This window comes from Leguminivora glycinivorella, chromosome Z (assembly GCF_023078275.1).
Source record: "Leguminivora glycinivorella isolate SPB_JAAS2020 chromosome Z, LegGlyc_1.1, whole genome shotgun sequence".
Lineage (NCBI taxonomy): Eukaryota > Metazoa > Arthropoda > Insecta > Lepidoptera > Tortricidae > Leguminivora > Leguminivora glycinivorella.
Window position 1 is genome coordinate 8,934,608 of NC_062998.1, and position 18,247 is coordinate 8,952,854.

Genomic DNA, 18,247 nt, shown 5'->3' on the forward strand with positions numbered 1-18,247 from the left:
TTACCAGGGTCTTTCCAAAAATCTCGTCTACGCTTAAAGTGTAAGCTCCTAAATGTTACATGTGTAGATCATAAATGTCTATTTAAAGTAGATGATGCTGCGATGTCTCTAAGACAAACTGTTGTCCCTTAATGGAAAGGCCCGAGACCCGTTTCGGTGACGTCATACACAAAGTAGTTGAAACAGATATATAAACAAATATTTTAAGTCAAAATTGAAGGTGTAACTCATCCTACGACAATGCAATCCTAATTATATTGATAATAGATGATATATTAAGCAGAGTTTATCAATTGTTCAATGACGTAAAATTGCTGTGCGAGAGAGGATAGGAATATTAATAGAAATATTTTTTAATCTCACTCCATTATTTATGATTCAAAATCAATATTACTAAACAAAACCTATAAATATGTACCTTTAAGCTGTTTACAAAAACATGGTATTATTTTTATTAGTCCAAGACCAGTTTTTTACTAAACACAAGAAAACTTATTGCAACATCTTAAGATTTGAACAAACGAATTGGCTTGGTTACGAATTTCAATTTTTATTTCTAATTTCCTTATTATTTCTTTAAAATGGAGTTGACCATCTAAGTTAATTAAAACAATGGTGAACGCCAATATGTATAAATATACATATTTAATTTACCTTTGGCACAAAATTCTTCGATGCTACCGTACTTTTATAAAATATAAATTTTGGAATTAGAAACGTTGCGTTGTTGGTTACGTAAAATATAAATTTTGATCAAGCAAACGTAATTAGAAACGTTGCGTTGTTGGTTACGTGGCTTTGAAATAAATGAGTCTTGATGGTCTTGATATTTTTGTCTTCTCTCGACGATAGTACTTTACAATTCGAGATTTTAACCCTGTTATTTTTGTCTGGAGTTTATTCAAAGAAATAAATGTCTGTTCAATGAGAATTCATGTGGTTTTATTTACTTATATAAATAACTTAGCAAATACGTTAAAGTACCCTTGTCTTAAAATACACTCATAATCAATATACAGTAAATGGATAACAATATACTATAACAACTTCGATTGTTGTTTCAAAGGTAGTAATATCTAAAAACCGGGGTATCTCAGCTTGTTGGGTACGTCTTGACGAATTTTGTCCTGGAATGAAAGAAAACGAAAGTCAAGCCTCTGGGCGCCAAGAACGTCTAAAGTAATAAGAGAGGACCTGAGGGGACATGCCCTCAAAGCTAAGGAATTTCTTTAGTATTATAGCACGCGCCGCTATAAATGTAACTGACAATTTTCTATTATGACTAATTATAGTCTTAATTATCATATTATTACTATGTATTATTTATTATAATAGTCTTACGGGCCCCGGCGCTGCCTTCTGGTATTTGGCCGCGAACTGATCATAGATAAGCAGACTCGTGTCATAGTCAATCAAGAAAATTGTATTACTGTGTTGAACCACTACGTCAGTTAAACGAGTTACTTGTACCAACCTTTTAAAATCTTGTGCCTCCCCATATAGTTCCTAGTAGCGAAGCTCATCTCGTTATGTCGCGGCGCCTTTAGGTATTTAGCCGCGAGCTGGTTCATGCGCAGACTTGTGTTCATCACTACACTAGTCAGTAAAGCGAGTTGTTGTCAGCGCCAACCTTTGTGACGACACCTAGTACCACTCCTCAAGTCAGTTTTGTTACTTGTACGAACCTTGAAAATCTTGTGCCTCTCCATATAGTTCCTAGTAGCGAAGCTCATCTCGTTATGACGAGGCGCGGGCGCCGGCGCGGCTTTCAAATACTTGGCCGCAAGCTGGTTCATGCGCAGACTTGTATCGGCGGACTGAATGGCTGGCTCATCGCCGAATGTCACTCTGTAAGAAATGTATGGTGAATTTTATATTACATCTTTTTAAAAACGGGCTGATGGTAAGTATTAACTGCTGAACCGGTATTTATCAAACATAAATAAACAGCGCAAACAAACTAGCTTACACGTAAACACGTCAATTTATTTGAGAGCTATAATATATACAGTACAGAGAATACTGAAACAGATGTTGCAGTTGGGTTGTAGTCGATCTGTATCAGTCCTTAGTTTTTTTTCTGAGGTAGGAAGCAAATAAGCAGACAGGTAAGTAAGTATAATTCTTGCATCAAACTCCATAGGCAAATTAGGCAATGTAAATGGCCCTAAATCTGGAGCTCCGTAAATTATGACGTTTATTATCAGTCTAGGGGCTCATTTCTCGAAGCTACAATTTACAAGTGGTTGTCAATGTCTAATATGACAAGTTGGAAAGAGACTTCTGCTTGTAACTTGTAACTTTCAGTTTTGAGAAATGGGCCCCAGGGGCCTATTGCATAGAAATTCATTTTATAAGAAAGAGAGTTCCGCTTGTAATACAAGTTGTAAATTGTTATGCAATAGGCCCCTGGTATCACGGAAACGATTTGCACGTCGCTCGCGGTATGTCGCCATAATACGCTTGTTTCGCTCAAACATCGGATCGAGCGATGCGTTTAGTGTGTAGCCGCGTATGCATTAAACTGAAATATATTTCACACTGAACTGGAGTGACCTTACTTCTTGGTGACAGATATGTTGGTCTTGTCAATGCACATTTGCATGCACTGTTGGTTCGTGTTGCACAGACTTGGTAGACAGAGCTGTACTGAACTGGAGTGACCTACCTCTTGGTGACAGATATGTTGGTCTTGTCAATGTGCATCTGCACACACTGTTGCCTCGTGTTGCGGTACAGAGCGCTCGCCGACGACGGCATGTCCGAGTCTTGGAGCATACCATTCACGTGAGTCTGTAAGGCCAAACCCAAATATGTAATATATTATCACAAATGAAGAAAGAATTGAGAGCAACAAATCAAAATAAAAATATATTTTCATTTGATCTTCTATGTCCATGCTGTTGTTGGTTTAAGTTTTTAAAATTCCTATTAGAACTTTGAAGAATGCTGTGTGAATGTTGTGCCAAAAAAATAATTCACAATTCAGGTGGATTGTGTGGACAAATGTTGTTATGAATTATTTGTTGGTGAATAATTATGACAATAGTTACCATAACTTTATTGTAGTATGTCCATCCAACGTTGGAGTGGTCGCTTCCTGAATCTGAGCTGAAAGATAATATAATATGATGAATAAATATATATATCTTTTTATAAAATTTTGCAGCAAGTTGAAAAGTGGTTTCCAACACTTATTGTATCTTAGGGAAGACTTTTTTGCCTGCTGGCCACAGCTGGGCCAATATTTCACTGGTTATGTGACAAGAAATTAGACCCCGTAGTTTGGGTATGTTCCCTTAGGAATTAAATAAAATTACTATAATTTTTTTCTTACCCGCTGTAATCCCTAACATCCAAGTAAAGACTTTGGTCAGGCGACATGAGGGGTGTAGTGGCATTATCAACATGCACATTGTACAGACTCTGCTCATTCAGCGTCTTCTCATCATTGCAGTTAGACACATGCTGTGCGTCAGGGCTCTCCTGCATACTCTCTACTGTCTTACCTACAGGTAATATACCATCTAAAAAATTCAAATTCACAGGCTGTTTAACAACCTCTTTGATGCTTATTTCAGAACGGTTGCACTGTATCTGTGCATTGTCATATGTTTGCTTCATCAACTCTTTGTTTATCACTGTTGATGTTCGCACCATCTCCAGACTTGTCATCACCCCTATGGAGATCTTGTGCTGATCTCTGTCTATAGTTTCCACCGCTACATGCTCCCTCATTATATTCTGAATGGGCATCTGAGGTGCACAACTAGCAGTTGTTATTAATTTGTCTACTTTCTCTTGTAGCAATTGTAATTGTTCATTTTGTAGTTTGATAATCTTTAAGAGGTCACCAACAGTTGGTTCTCGCTTTTCTTTGCTAACATTCATTTGTTTTTCAACATCAGTGCATTGGTTTTTGGCTTGCTCATACCTTTCTATGATCCATGCTTTCTTGTCGACTGCATTTGGATGTTTTGGTGACATGGATTCTTTTCTTACATATGAAGTTTGTCTTTGTTGTGTACATTTGCAATGATTACAGGTTGGTTGTGGTGGAGGTGGCTGTATGTTTGGGTAATTGTTTTCTATATGGTGTAAATAGTTTTGCCCATTGTGCTCCATATTTCCAGGTGTTGAAGTATTAAAGTTAGAAGGGGTTTTAGTTTTATTACAATGATGACAACTGCAGCTATCATCCAAGTTGCCACTGGATGCTTGACTAGAGGGTTTTAGGGTTCTGTTCACAGGAACATGAGACGTCACACTGTAGTGATTCTCCTTCCCCAAGGACATTTTATTCATTTGAACCTGAACTGTATCCTGAAGTTGAAACCTGTTCAAGCCTCCACGGGTTATAAAGAAGTTATCATCTTTATGAAGGACATTAGGTGGTGACACAAATTTATTATTCTCAATGGGAGATAAAACGTTGGTCGACGGTTCAGGTGTTAAATGTAACCTCCTGCTCTGGGCACTGCATATGTCTTCCTGACTAGAAGCACTCGACACTGGTGTAAAGTACACTTGTTTTCTAGGTTGCTGGCTTGATGAATCGAGCATGCTCAGCTCCAGTTCATTGCTGGGCGACCAATGGTTGTCCGTATCAAATCCACTGATTACTTCGGTCTTGCTTACAGTCGGATAAGGTGAAGTATCGCTGTACTCAAATCTATTGACAGGGTCTGGACTATACAACACGTCTTGCACAAGAACACATGGTAGCTCCGGCACTTCCGTATTAAGATTCCTTTGGACGAACGGTCGGGGCGAATGGCAATCGGAATCATTCATTGTAACCAAATTGTCTGCCCTACACGGAGTTAAGAACCGAACTCTCTTCATGGAGATTAATAATAAGGTGATACGACTGTGGGAGCTACTTATTTGTAGTAGTTGAAGTCGATAAAAGTAGAGCAACCATGTTATAAACTAAATTCACTTTACAAACTAAATTCTAAACACTTCGAAACACAGCAGTACAAAAAGTCAAACAATACTATATAAAAATAGTTTAAATTTTGACAGTTAGTTATGCTGATCACAGATGTACCAAAAATATTGAGTTTCTATAGTCTACGGCCCAGATCAATCCACAGTAAAGGGCCTATTAGATCTACACATGCAAACAGGCTTTCGTCTAGACAAGCCTTTAGACAAAGTTTTATATGCAGTCTGTAGAGCTCTTCAATATTTTCTTACCTGTGGTAATTAAAAAAAAGTGTGTTGTGCTCTATGGTTTATTGAAACGGAGAGGTTAGGTTAGGTTCATTATTTTGTATTTTATGCAATTTACTGGATAAATAGAAGGCTAAAATGAACAAACAGCTCCTCAAAGTTTGTAGCCCGTTGGCTACATTCTCAAGAGCAAGAGGCTTCGCTCCTCCACCTGGCGGAATCAAATATCCAGGAGGAATCACATATTACCCCAGGTATTTTAGTATAATGATGGATATTGCAATGTTTGCGACATTATTCTAGAAATAATATTAATTATGTTTAACTATTATAGCCATGCAGACCATAAAGACCCAGAGATCACCCCTTCAAAGCTATTTAGAGTGGAACGTATAAAAACCCTGAAGCATCAGCCCTGGTACCTGAAACTGATCATGAAAGAGCTGAAAATTGACGAAGAGGTATTACTATTTTCCCAAATAATTTAAAAAGTGAGCCAATCTTGTTCAAGAGATCAGCACACTTTATATTTTGTCAACTGAATCCTGACTTTTTAAATTAGTCATGCCCATGTCATGAAGCACGTATATTCCAAATAGAATACATAAATACTGAAGAGGTTTTTTTAATGAAAATTTATGTTAACTGTTAATTACTATTCACTTGCACTTAATAGAGACCTATAAAGGGTTCCTTTTCATTTTTGTGATCGCATTTGTCTAGACTTAACAATTCGACGACAACAACGTACAAAGCGCAATCTGCGATTTTTTCTCGTAGCAGATAGCACCTTGTACGTCGGTGGGTAAGGTGCAATTTTCTGAAAAAAAAAATTGCAGATTGTACCTTATACGTTGTTGTCGTCGAATTGTAGGATGCCTGGGTGGCTAGAGAGTATTTTTTTTTTTTAATTTATTACTTGACTATGGATACAAGTCCTTCAGTCGTATTCTTAAAGTTAACTGTCACAAAACTGACAATTACAAGTTATCCAAGTGTTGTTAATTAAACATACATATTGATTTTTTCAGACCAGAGTCACCATTGTCAAGAATATACCTGAAATCAATTCCAGGCTTTGGAAGGTGAAACATTTGATAAAAGTTACCCCAATCACCTTCCCTACGGAGAACCTGCCCCGGAGGATATCAAACATACAGTCCTGAAAGAAAACGGGCAGTGTATAGTCACAAAAACACTTGCACCACAACCTGAACAGATTGAGGCCTTGGACAACTTCGATAACAACAAAAAGAAAATGGATTCTACTACAATAAAGAGAGATTCTAGGCATAAGTGGAATCAGGCATATAGTGGTGGATTTTAGAGTGCATATATTAGTTATGGTAGCAATAAAATAATAGTGTATTAAATTACTTGTTCTTTCACTCTTAACACCCTTTAGGCATGGTTAAGATAACTGTTGCAACCTCAATTTAATCATCACACACTTATCTATTTAGCCCGGAAAGAGATGGCGGGATGATCTGGACTCTTTTTCTCAACAACTGCATGGATGCTGCACTTAATCGGGAGGATTGGAAATCTAGGGTGGAGGCCTTTGCCCAGCAGTGGGACACTCTATAGGGCTATTTAAAAAAAAGTTGCAAACTTGGATGAAACTTGCTTAGATCAGTGTGTCAAAATTAATCTCTAGCTGACCAACAAACCTGAATTTAACACTACATAATGAAATACAATCTTGATAATCTGGCAATTCAATGGCCCATAACATCCATAATCTGGCACTAAAATAAAGAAGCAAATAACATTAAAATACAGCCTAACGAATGTGACATAAAGGTATGTATCATTTAATGGGCACTGCAAGTGCTAACCCACATGATTGCCGTGAGATAGACTACCCGTCCTTATGTCATTAATACGTAGGTCACTCGATAAATTGTGAGATGCTCGAAATTTTAAAATGGAACGCACCCATATTATATGTTTTTAAAAAGCAAATTTATTTGGAAATAGAACACAAGAAGCCAATTCGGTTCAATTTTAAAAATAAATTTGTTTCTTTTGTTTTACTACAACGGTTCCCGCGTTTTTTCTTTGAAACGATGGAGCTGACCCGCGAGCATTTGCGTGCTATGATATTTTATGATTTTAAATTTGGTTTAACCGAACAACTGAGTTTGCGACGATTACAATCAGCATTAGGAGAGTCTGCTCCATCCCAAGCAACTGTTTTTAGATGGTTTAGTGAATTCAAGAGGGGTAAAACTAACCTCGAAGATGACCACAGAAGGGGTCGCCCGCAAACAGCAGTAATTGCAGAAAACGTATGGACTACTGAAATGTTAGTGCGAGAAGACCCACGAATTTACATACACCGACATCGAGAAAATCCTAGGCGTTAGTTCGCCACAAGTTTTCCAAGCAGTGTGGGAGAGGAGACCAAAGGCTGGGCTTCGGGGAATCATGCTGCATCACGACAACATCTCTTCCCACACGTCCCTCAGAGCAAAGGCGTTTATTGAAGAAACTGAGATTGAAACCTTGCCTCATCCACCCTACAGCCCTGACTTGGCTCCTTGTGATTTCTTTTTATTCCCGACAGTAAAGGAAAAAATAAAAGGAAAGTTTTTTTCGAGTGCCGAAGAAGCAGTGGCTGCCTATGAAGTAGCAATTTCTGGCCTAACCGATGAAGACTGGCAAAAGTGCTTCCAAAGTTGGTTTAGATGTATGGAACTTTGTATAAAAAATGACGGAGAGTATTTCGAAAAGATGTAAAATAAATAGTGTTAATATCTTCAATAGTTTTTTTGTATCTCAAAACTTTTCGAGTGACCCACGTACAATTAGAAAAAGACATGTGAGGAGTGTCTTTTCAAAATGACTTATCTATAAGTCAACAAGGTATAGTTCTCTAGGAAGACAGATAAAAATAACCTCTATTGACTTATATAAATATGTCCTTTTGAAAAGACACTCCTCATGCCATCTATCTCGTGGCAATCATGTGCTTAGACCTACTGGTGCTTTCACTTTACCTTATTTATTTCAAACAGGCCTCTAGATGTTATTTGCCTAGAGTTGGAGAATTATTGAGACTAAATTAAAGATATCCTGAAAAAGGCAATTTCAGTATTACACTTCATCACTTATTTTATTATAATTCTTGGATTACCACTTATAACAATAAAACACAAGTATTTATGTACTACTTTATTACATAAATATTGGTTGGTATTGGTATTGATAGATTTTTAAATGACTAGTACTTAGTAATTATTCCTCATCTTCCTCAGGCTTGTGTCTCTGATTTTTGTACAATAAATAATTAAAATGCTCCGGAGTTTTAAAGTAGTTCTCAAGGATTATCCCATGCTTATTTCCTAGGTCAAATCTAGCGTCGCCCCAGGACACTAGAATAGTGGGATTCAGCTTCTTGAATTCCTTCAGATGGAACTTGTGTTTGAAGATGGTATTGAACATGTGCCCTCTGAACACGGCTATGTAATTGTCTCCATCCTGGTAGAGTCGAAGGACATATTTGTTGAGTAATACTTTAAGCATTATGTGAAAGGCTACAAACGCTCCGATGTAAACAAGGCATTCCGTTGGGCTGTTAGCTATAACAACATCTGTTCCTATTACTACTGGATCATTAAATGCGGATTTGTCAATCACTGAAGCATAGTACAATCCGCCCGCAGCCACAGAGACGGTCGACAAAGTAAGGTAAGTTGTCGCATAGTTTAGTTGTGTGTCCATGGGTGCTTTGTATATCAACTGCCATCTCTTCGACACACCATCTTTTTCTTGCCACTTCGACTGTGCTTCCAAAAACTTCAGTGGATGGGTAGCATATTTGATTGAAGAAACTTTGAATAGATTTTTATGGCTCGCGTTCAGCAATCGCAAACAATTCATACTTAACGTCTTACTACAGTATTGGATGATCTTAAACTACTAGCAGAGCAGGCTTAATTTCATGTTAAAACTTAAATATTATGCGATAATCTCTTATTGCAAATAAACTTTTAATTAAGTATTTTTAGGTTATGTCGCTCCGCTGAACGAACCCGACGTCATGGAATGTCAAATTTGATGGCCCCTGTACACACATGGCCAACGGTTCCACCAAACCCCTTGGCCAAGTGTGTAGAGGGCTACTTGGCCGTAAGTTGGCAGTTGGCGCTTGCGCTTGCCGGCCAACCGATTGGTGTCGGTTTTTTGTCCACACATCAAAGGATCTTGGCGCCAATGGCCAACTGCGTTTACACGTTGGCGCTTCATTCAGTTGGTCGTCAGCCGTCAGAGAGGACGGTAGTGAAATATTTACGAAAATAATAAGTTTATCTATGTCAATAATAGTGTAGATTTTAGGAAATAAAATAACCTTGCAAATGTTTAATGTATTTCCTAAATAAAACCGCCTTCAAAAATAAGCGCGTTACAAAACACGGAGAAACTAAAAAGCAAAAGTGCGAGTCGGACTCGCCCACCGAGGGTTCCGTACCTACAAAACTATTAGGTACTTTTACGTTACTCACATAAGTCTAAAGACTGGGCTAGGCTAGAAGTATAGGTTCTCTAATGAGCATAATTGTGTTTAGCGCCACCTCTCGACGAATTCGCGAACTAATTAGCACAGCTTGCGTGAGGTCTTTTATAACGTTAACCAAATTCAACATTTTTTATTTTATTTTAAAGTAGGTGTTTTATGTAAAATTTCGTAGCTATAAATTTTAACACCTTTATTCATAAACGTACACTAAAGTTATCCAGCCGATAAAGTTCGTTTGTCCCTTTCTATCACACCAATACGTCGGAAAGGGATGTTGAACATAATAGATCATCTGTTATAGATATTCATGATTGTCTATGCTATATATTAGCTATGGTATTAAAAAGTAAAGCGAGATCTTTCTCTTTCTCTAAGCTCACGCTCAAGCAGCAGCATGTAAGATTTGTGTCGTCCCCGTTTACTTTATTTTAATTAATTATTTTTATACGTGCCCTTTACACACATGATTAATTAATTTTATTATAATGTATAGTGTGTCAGTTTAACTGAGCTAAATAGACCCTATATAATTTAAATGTGAAGTATCATTTCGCCATCCCGTAATCTCAGTGTCCAGTGCCTGGCTTCCCTGTGTGTCCTGTACCTCTGCTGATTTCCAACAGGTAATTGGCCCAGACACTAGAAGCTAAAAAGAAAAGCTAGAAAAGGCACTGAGCAAACTGCCAGATTACTTGAGTTACGGGAAAATGGCGCAGACGGGGTCGACGAACACGTGTATAACCTCAACCTCCATGTCTAGCTTCGAGAAACTTAAAGGAGTGGATACATGGATAAATTGGAAATTCGCCATTAAAATGATCCTTATTCTGGATAATCTCTGGGGCTGCATCGACGGCACCGAAGCAGATGAGTCGAAAGACAAACGTGCTTTGGCCAAAATTTGCTTAGGCATTGAACCCGGCTTGTACCAGATTGTGCGCAATGCGAAGACCGCGAAGTCTGCCTGGAAAGCCTTGTCAGACACTTTTGAAGACAAAGGACTGTACAGAAGAGTGCTGCTACTAAGGAAACTGCACAGAGTGGAGTACGGTCATTTTGCTAGCATGTCTGACTACATCGAAGGAGTCTTGACGCTCGTCACGCAACTCGCCGACATTGGGAAAGTGATTGACGATGAAGAAATTGCTGAAATTCTTCTATCGGGTTTACCAGAGGAGTTCAATGTGCTCGTTTCCAGCCTTGAGACAGCTAACCTTAGCCGGACCTTGTCGAGTGAGGCTGTCCGAACCAGATTACTTCAAGAAGATCACCGGCGAAGTCAATGTAACACTACAGACAACATAGCATTTATTGCAAACAAGAAGAAGAAAACCAACATCAGTTGCACTTATTGTCAGAAAAAGGGTCATACTGCAAATCGTTGTTTCAAGAAGAAGCGAGAAGAAGGGAAGAAAAATGGCCAGGAGCACACCAATTTTGCTTCTGCTTTCACCGCTTCACATACACAGGAATATGTCGTGGACTCGGGTGCTACGGTCATATGTCCGGAGACCTCTCACTTCTTCATGATGTCAAGAATAGGAAATGTCAAATTACTATAGCCAATGGACAGCAACTTAATAGTGAAGTTTTTGGTAAGACTTTTATTTCATCTGATATGACTTTAGATAATGTGCTTTATGTTCCTGGTTTATCTAATAATTTATTGTCTGTTAGTGAAATTACAAAAAAAGGTTATACTGTTGTGTTTACAAATAATAATTGCAATATTTACAATGTATGTCAGATCACAGGCAATAAGGTTTCAACGATTAATAAGCATAATGGGCTTTATAAGTTGAAAGTGGATGTGCAAGGTCGACCTGACCCCCAATTAGGTAACTCTATGTCCCTGCATGGGCAAGGATCCATGAGTGCCAACGCTGCTGTTCATGCGGTACCTTATTCTACAATGCACAAAAGATTAGGTCACTTAAGCAGGTACGGTATGTCATTACTGGGTGGAGGGAATAAATGTTGTGTCGTTTTTCAGCCTGAAGACAACACTTCTACTAGGTGCATTCCCTGCCTTACTGGGAAGATGTGTGAGACATCGTTTCCGCAGTCAAGCTCGGGGCGTGCTGCCAAACTCCTCGACCTGGTGCATAGTGACGTTGCCGGACCAGTGCATGTTGCTAGCTGGGGCGGAGCTCGATATTTGCTGACATTCACCGACGACAGGTCAAGACGCACCTTTGGCTACCTTATGAAGAATAAATCTGAGGTGAGTTCTTGCTTTGTTCATTTTAAAGCTTTAGTCGAAAACCAAACTGGATTGCGAATTAAAATTTTGCGTACTGACCAGGGTACTGAATATTGCAATAAAACTTTGTCCGATTTCCTTAAAAAGAAGGCATAATTCATCAAACTACTTGTCCTCATTCTCAGAATGGTACTAGCGAAAGAGCATTCATTTTTGAAAAAGCTCGAGCCATGTTACAGGAATCTCAGTTACCTGATCGCTACTGGGGCGAGGCTGTAATGACAGCAATCTATTTAAAAAATAGGTCGCCTACCAGAGCATTGTCTGGTAGAATTCCCATTTGCGAATGGACCGGATCTGATAAGTTAGATCTTAGTCATTTACGTGTATTTGGCTGTGTCGCATACTCCCATGTACCCAATCAGAGGAGACGTAAGCTGGATGCAAAGGCAAAACAGTATATTTTTGTAGGTTATGGTGAATCATGCAAGGGATACCGCCTAATAGATCCTGTTAATCCTACAAGGGTTATTTATTCTAGGAGTGTTGTGTTCCTTGAGGACAAATTTATAGAAAAAAATCTTTTACATGCTAATGCTGCGGCAAATGGAGCAAATTTTATTATTTTTGATAATTTTATTAATGACAATGATCAATTTAAAAATAATAATAGAGAAAGTGCTAATGATTCTTGCTGCAATGATGTTTTGAACACTAACTGTGATACTAGTTTAGGTAGTAGTAATTGTAATAATGTTCAAAACGATGATAATGATGTCAATTATAATTTACCTAATCGAGACTCTAAAACTGTTTCAGAGGAGGCGACAAGCTCACCAGTGCAGTCACCTCTGTCTGAGCTGTATCGCACGACCGAGGACTCCATCGAGGATGGTGGTGAGGATGAGGTGCCTTCCAGCCCTGTCATCTCGCCGCCACAACTCTCGGCATCTTCGGACTACGAGCCGACGTTGGTGGAAGCACCTGTTGCTCCGGCCAACTCTCGCCCGGTGCGGAGTACTCGAGGTACTCTTCCTGAGAGGTACAATGATTATCATATATCGTCTCTCGTTGCTGCGGCAAGTTCATCTTGTGAGCCACTTACGTTCCGTGATGCCATGAATTCACCAGAGAAAGACGAGTGGTATGGTGCCATGGAGGATGAGTTGGGCTCAATGCTTAAAAATAATGTGTGGGAATTAGTTGATCGTCCACAAAATGTAAACATAGTTAGAAACAAATGGGTTTTTAAGAAGAAATATGATTCCACGGGTAATCTAGATAGGTATAAAGCAAGACTTGTCGCTTGTGGTTATAGTCAAAAACCAGGGATAGATTATTCTGATACCTATTCGCCTGTGGTTAGGCATTCAACCTTGAGAATTTTGTTTGCTATTGCAAATCAGTTGGATTTGTGCATGGATCATATTGACGTCACCACAGCCTTTTTAAATGGTGAGTTAGATGAAAAAATCTACATGGAACAGCCAACTGGTTTCCAAAGTAATAATAATAAAGTGTGTTTACTTAAAAAATGTATATATGGCTTAAAACAAGCTAGCCGAATGTGGAACATCAAAATACACACATTGCTTGCTAATAATGGTTTCTTGCAAAGTAAATGTGAGCCATGTGTGTATGTTAAGAAAAATGAGACTGAGTATATAATAATAGCGTTGTTTGTCGATGATTTTTATGTTTTTCACAATAATTGTATTGAAACAGTTACATCATTGCTAAAACGGCACTTTGAAATACGTCACCTTGGAACATTAAAAAATTGCCTAGGTATGAATGTTACCAGGTACAATAATGTAACTGTTCTAGATCAGCATGATTATATTAAACGACTGCTTGAGCGTTACAATATGTCAGAATGTAAACCAGTTTCAACTCCACTACCTGTAAATTGCAAATTAGAGAAGTCTAATCAGCCTTTAGATGACAATGTTTATCAGTATAGGCAACTACTTGGTTCACTTATGTATTTGTCTGTCTGTACACGTCCAGACATTTCGTATGCATGTAGCCAATTAAGTCAGTTCAGTACATGTTTTGATGAAAACCACTGGCGGACTGCAAAGCGTGTGTTGAGATACTTAGCCGGTACAATCAATTATGGTTTGTATTTCGAGAAAGATAAGAACTTTGAAATAAACGCTTTTGCAGACGCAAGCTGGGGAGATGATGTAACTGACCGCAAGTCTTATACTGGCTTTGTAGTTAAACTTGGTAATAATGTCATCAACTATGAGGCAAGGAAACAGCGATGTGTTGCCCTTTCTAGTACAGAGAGTGAATTTCTTTGTATATCTGATGTTTGCAAGGACATTTGCTTTATTAAGAATTTCTTGTCAGAAATTATTGATAAACAATTTAGTGTCAGTGTATTCAATGATAATCAAAGTGCACAGAAATTGTTGTTAGCCAAGGAATATTCTCATAGGAAAACTAAACACATAGACTTGCGGTACCACTTTGTTAAAGACTTGATACATGAGGAAAACTTTGTTGTTAAATACTTATGTACCGATGATATGATAGCCGATGTGCTCACTAAACCCTTATGTGTACAGAAGCATTTAAAATTTGTAAAAGGTCTGAAACTGAAATGTATTACTAAAAACTCTAATCCATAATAGTTAAGTATTTATAACTTGTTAAATGTAGAGTCATTTTTCTGATTGGAGTGTATATGATGTAATAACTTTTTTTTTCAGTATTTATTCAATGTATCAGTGTCACGTTATATCTTTATCTAATATAAAGCATAAGGAGGCGTGTTGAACATAATAGATCATCTGTTATAGATATTCATGATTGTCTATGCTATATATTAGCTATGGTATTAAAAAGTAAAGCGAGATCTTTCTCTTTCTCTAAGCTCACGCTCAAGCAGCAGCATGTAAGATTTGTGTTGTCCCGTTTACTTTATTTTAATTAATTATTTTTTATACGTGCCCTTTACACACATGATTAATTAATTTTATTATAATGTATAGTGTGTCAGTTTAACTGAGCTAAATAGACCCTATATAATTTAAATGTGAAGTATCATTTCGCCATCCCGTAATCTCAGTGTCCAGTGCCTGGCTTCCCTGTGTGTCCTGTACCTCTGCTGATTTCCAACAAGTTACACGGAGTAGGTAAACGTTTCGTGGCAGCGGCAGCGCACACTGCAGAGAGCGCACGTGGACACCGGCGCGGCGCCACAGAATATATAATAGCACAAGTAAAGAAGGCCCACTGCTTTGATGTTTCCGAAATGTCGCCTTTTTAAATACCTACAACATTCTTACAAAGAAACGAGCCGCACGTGCGCGGCGTCCGGTGATAGGGTTACCAATGGATCCAAACGAATTAATACTCACATTAAATGTTATATTATTATATTCAAGTCTTGAGTACTTTCTAGGTATATACGCTGTATTTATATATTTTGTTCAAGGTTCCAACATCACAAGCCTTATTGAACTTTTCCGTGGGACTTAATCAGTAGTAGATCTGTATAAGAATATCTTTTGGTATTTATTTTATTCAATATGTCTATTTAATTAAGTATTATTAGCCATTCCACCCGCGGACATCGCTTAAAAAACCTCGCGACGTAAAGTAACAATAGAAAGTGCGAACGTGCATTCCGTGAGAATGTGCGCCACCCCTGAGTAGGCCGCGAACTCGCGGCCACAGCTCGCGGCCGCCAGGATATACTTGTAGCGCGGCGATAGGATAGCGGAGTGAGCCGCCCCTGGCGGCGCCAGCGGACGCGTCTGTGTGCGTGAGCTAGGTATGCATACAACTACAACTGCTGTAGGCACTGCCCCCCCCTCAGCGCGTCCTCTGCGGCGCGGCGATAATCACCTAGCCCTAAGGCCCTGGTTTCTCTGGCCCGTCACACGCGCCCGGCGGCGTTTGGATGTGAGCCGCATGTGCCGCTGTGCCACACGCTGTCGGTCGCGGGTGCGTGGGTTTTCTGACCCTTGGTCACCCGTCGTCGGCGACGGAACTCAGAAGCTCTGGTAGTCTGATTTTTGAACTGTTGTGTTGTGCTCTGATCAAAATGAATGCAAAAATACTCACATTGTAATTCTTAGAGGAAGAAGATTATACGCGACTTAATCCGTTTCCATATAAATATTGATATTAATTACCCAAAAAAAGAGACAGTCAAACGATATTTTTGTATGAAACCGGCAAAAAGAAAGTGAAATTTTTAACTTGGTACTCAAACACTTGCATTGTAGTAAAGAAAAATTTACATCATATATTCGATTAAGTATATCGAAAACAGTTCACAGAAGTACAATTCATCCATTGAATTACTATGTACTAACATACTAGAAATTACACCCCAAACAAAGTCTGTGCTCCGGCCGGCAGCGCGCGGCGCATGCGTGGGGAGGTACCGTGTCATAGAGTAAGACTTGACCAATGACCACCTAGACGCGACACTCTTAGTGTAGACCTTTTTTATACTTTTTTGTAAAATACTAACCCCTTATTCATAAACGCACACTAAAGTTATTAAGCCGATAAAGTTCGTTTGTCCCTTTTCGGCGTATTGGTGTGATAGAAAGGGACAAAGGAACTTTATCGGCTTGATAACTTTAGTGAACGTTTATGAATAAGGGGGTAAGTAGTTTAATTTTAGCACTATCATACATTGTGCTATGTTTAAGTTCTACTAAGTGAAACAAAAATACATTATTGATTTTTTCATATACCTACTTTAATTGCCCTTGAAGAAAATCATAGGTTATTATTGTATGAAAATATCGATTACAACTCGTGTTAGAACTGTGTAGTATTCATAAGTATAACGTGAAATAAATTTAACATTTCTCTTTTATATATTACAAACAGAATATAATCACAATTACTATACTTCATTACCTACATGTCAAAGTCTGTGCGATTATGATGCGATTAATCTATGATTTCGTTCAACAAAATGGCAGCGATAGCTTCGCGTTTGAGGAGCGCGTGAAGCGCGTCCCTTCATTGAAATAATTATTTAAATAAAGATCGATTAACATAGCGTGTATACTAACCGATTAAATGTGACACGTCAGTTTTATTCGATTTTCTCGTATGGCTTAAACAGCATCTTGTTGCGCAGGAAGGCATTTTTACATTTTATTTGTGTGCAGGCAGAAACATAAGTCCAATGGACTTATGTTTGTAGCGCAAACGTTTTGCTCGCAGTGTCCTCTCTAGTATTACCTCAATGAGTTCATCATTATCTTTAGTGAAGTCAGTCATTTTCCATATCAAGACGCCACCCGCCGTCCGTTGCTATTGTACAAAACGAATACAGACCGTCGCGTGCGGCGTGTGACCTTCGCCCGTCGAACCACCCGCCGCCGGCGACGTTTCAAAGAAACCACCCTCAAACATTTCCGAACAAAACATTCGAACGTCGTCAGTCGCGGACCCGCGTAAAAAACCACAACACGTTCTATGAACATTGGTCAAGTGCGAGTCGGTTTTCGACTTTTCCATACAAAGAACTCATGAGCGCCTGAACGACTGTGATGGCAAAGTTAACTTTTCGCACTTTCAAGACTTTACGTATATATCTCGGAAACGATAAGAGATAGAGCAAAATGGACTTCAGATTTGGGCTGTCGTTGGCACAAATTCTATGTTTTCGTCAACAGAGACCTTTTTTGGACCGATTTGAACAAAATTTTGCTCAGTCCACTTACAAACGGTCTTAAGCGCCTCCTTTTTAGTAGGAACTTAAGTCATTTTGGCAAATGAAAAAAAAAATTGAACAATTTCTAAAAAGAAAAAAAGACAGAAATTAATTTCTTTCTACCTGTCCATCACGCTTACAAAATTTTAAGACGTTTAGTAACTGCTTGCAGCGTCAGTGAGTGAAAATCTTAATTTGAGTTTTTTCTCGTAAGTCCGACTTACGCTTGACTGTAGATTTCTAATAGGTTTTCCTGTAATCTACAGGTAGAGGGCTATCTCGTGTATTTTTTTGAAAATTTTACGCTAAGTAGTTTCGAAGATAAGGGGGGGGAATGGTAATTTTTTGTCTATTTTCTTAAATTACTTCTAAAGTACCAAAATTAAAAATTAAAAAAAAAAATATTTCAAATGCTCATAAAATGCTCTTTCATTTGATATATAACACAATATAGTTTTAATAACTTTGATTTTTAATTTTCAAGTTTACCCCCAAAAGTGACCCCTATGATTAAATTTCATTTAATTAAATTACATGTCCGTCTTTGGGCCACAGGTTTACATATGTGTACCAAATTTCAAGTAAATCGGTCCAGTAGTTTCGGAGAAATCGGCTGTAACAGAGGGACAGACAGACACACGAGTGA

At 38.4% G+C, this 18,247-nt stretch overlaps 3 protein-coding genes across 3 annotated transcripts; 1 reads left to right on the top strand and 2 right to left on the bottom strand.

Moving 5' to 3' along the window:
• Positions 1-926: 926 nt before the first annotated feature.
• On the bottom strand, positions 927-4,980 carry LOC125241283. Its single transcript, XM_048149673.1, has 5 exons — positions 3,338-4,980; positions 3,054-3,111; positions 2,669-2,793; positions 1,686-1,848; positions 927-1,127 (listed from the first exon to the last, which is right to left on the bottom strand). Exons 1-5 carry the CDS (start codon positions 4,843-4,845, stop codon positions 1,077-1,079), a joined length of 1,905 nt encoding a protein of 634 aa, XP_048005630.1. The 5' UTR covers positions 4,846-4,980; the 3' UTR covers positions 927-1,076.
• A 268-nt stretch (positions 4,981-5,248) lies between these two features.
• LOC125241612 (39S ribosomal protein L30, mitochondrial) lies at positions 5,249-6,554 on the top strand. The gene is given in 4 exon segments (XM_048150172.1): positions 5,249-5,432; positions 5,513-5,639; positions 6,210-6,294; positions 6,297-6,554. Coding segments are annotated over 4 exon segments (537 nt in total). The 5' UTR covers positions 5,249-5,316; the 3' UTR covers positions 6,506-6,554.
• A 1,786-nt stretch (positions 6,555-8,340) lies between these two features.
• LOC125241413 lies at positions 8,341-9,209 on the bottom strand. The gene has a single exon (XM_048149889.1). It carries the CDS (start codon positions 9,061-9,063, stop codon positions 8,419-8,421), a length of 645 nt encoding a protein of 214 aa, XP_048005846.1. The 5' UTR covers positions 9,064-9,209; the 3' UTR covers positions 8,341-8,418.
• Between the last annotated feature and the right edge of the window lie 9,038 nt (positions 9,210-18,247).

Bases quoted from the DNA above. Each gene is read 5' to 3' on its own strand.
- LOC125241283 (XM_048149673.1), bottom strand. From the start codon at position 4,845: ATGAAGAGAGTTCGGTTCTTAACTCCGTGTAGGGCAGACAATTTGGTT. The intron at 3,112-3,337 runs GTAAGAAAAAAA...ATTATCTTTCAG, and splicing joins GATGTTAGGGATTACAGCGG to CTCAGATTCAGGAAGCGACC. The intron at 1,128-1,685 runs GTTCGTACAAGT...CTTTCATTCCAG, and splicing joins AGAGGCACAAGATTTTCAAG to GACAAAATTCGTCAAGACGT.
- LOC125241413 (XM_048149889.1), bottom strand. From the start codon at position 9,063: ATGAATTGTTTGCGATTGCTGAACGCGAGCCATAAAAATCTATTCAAA.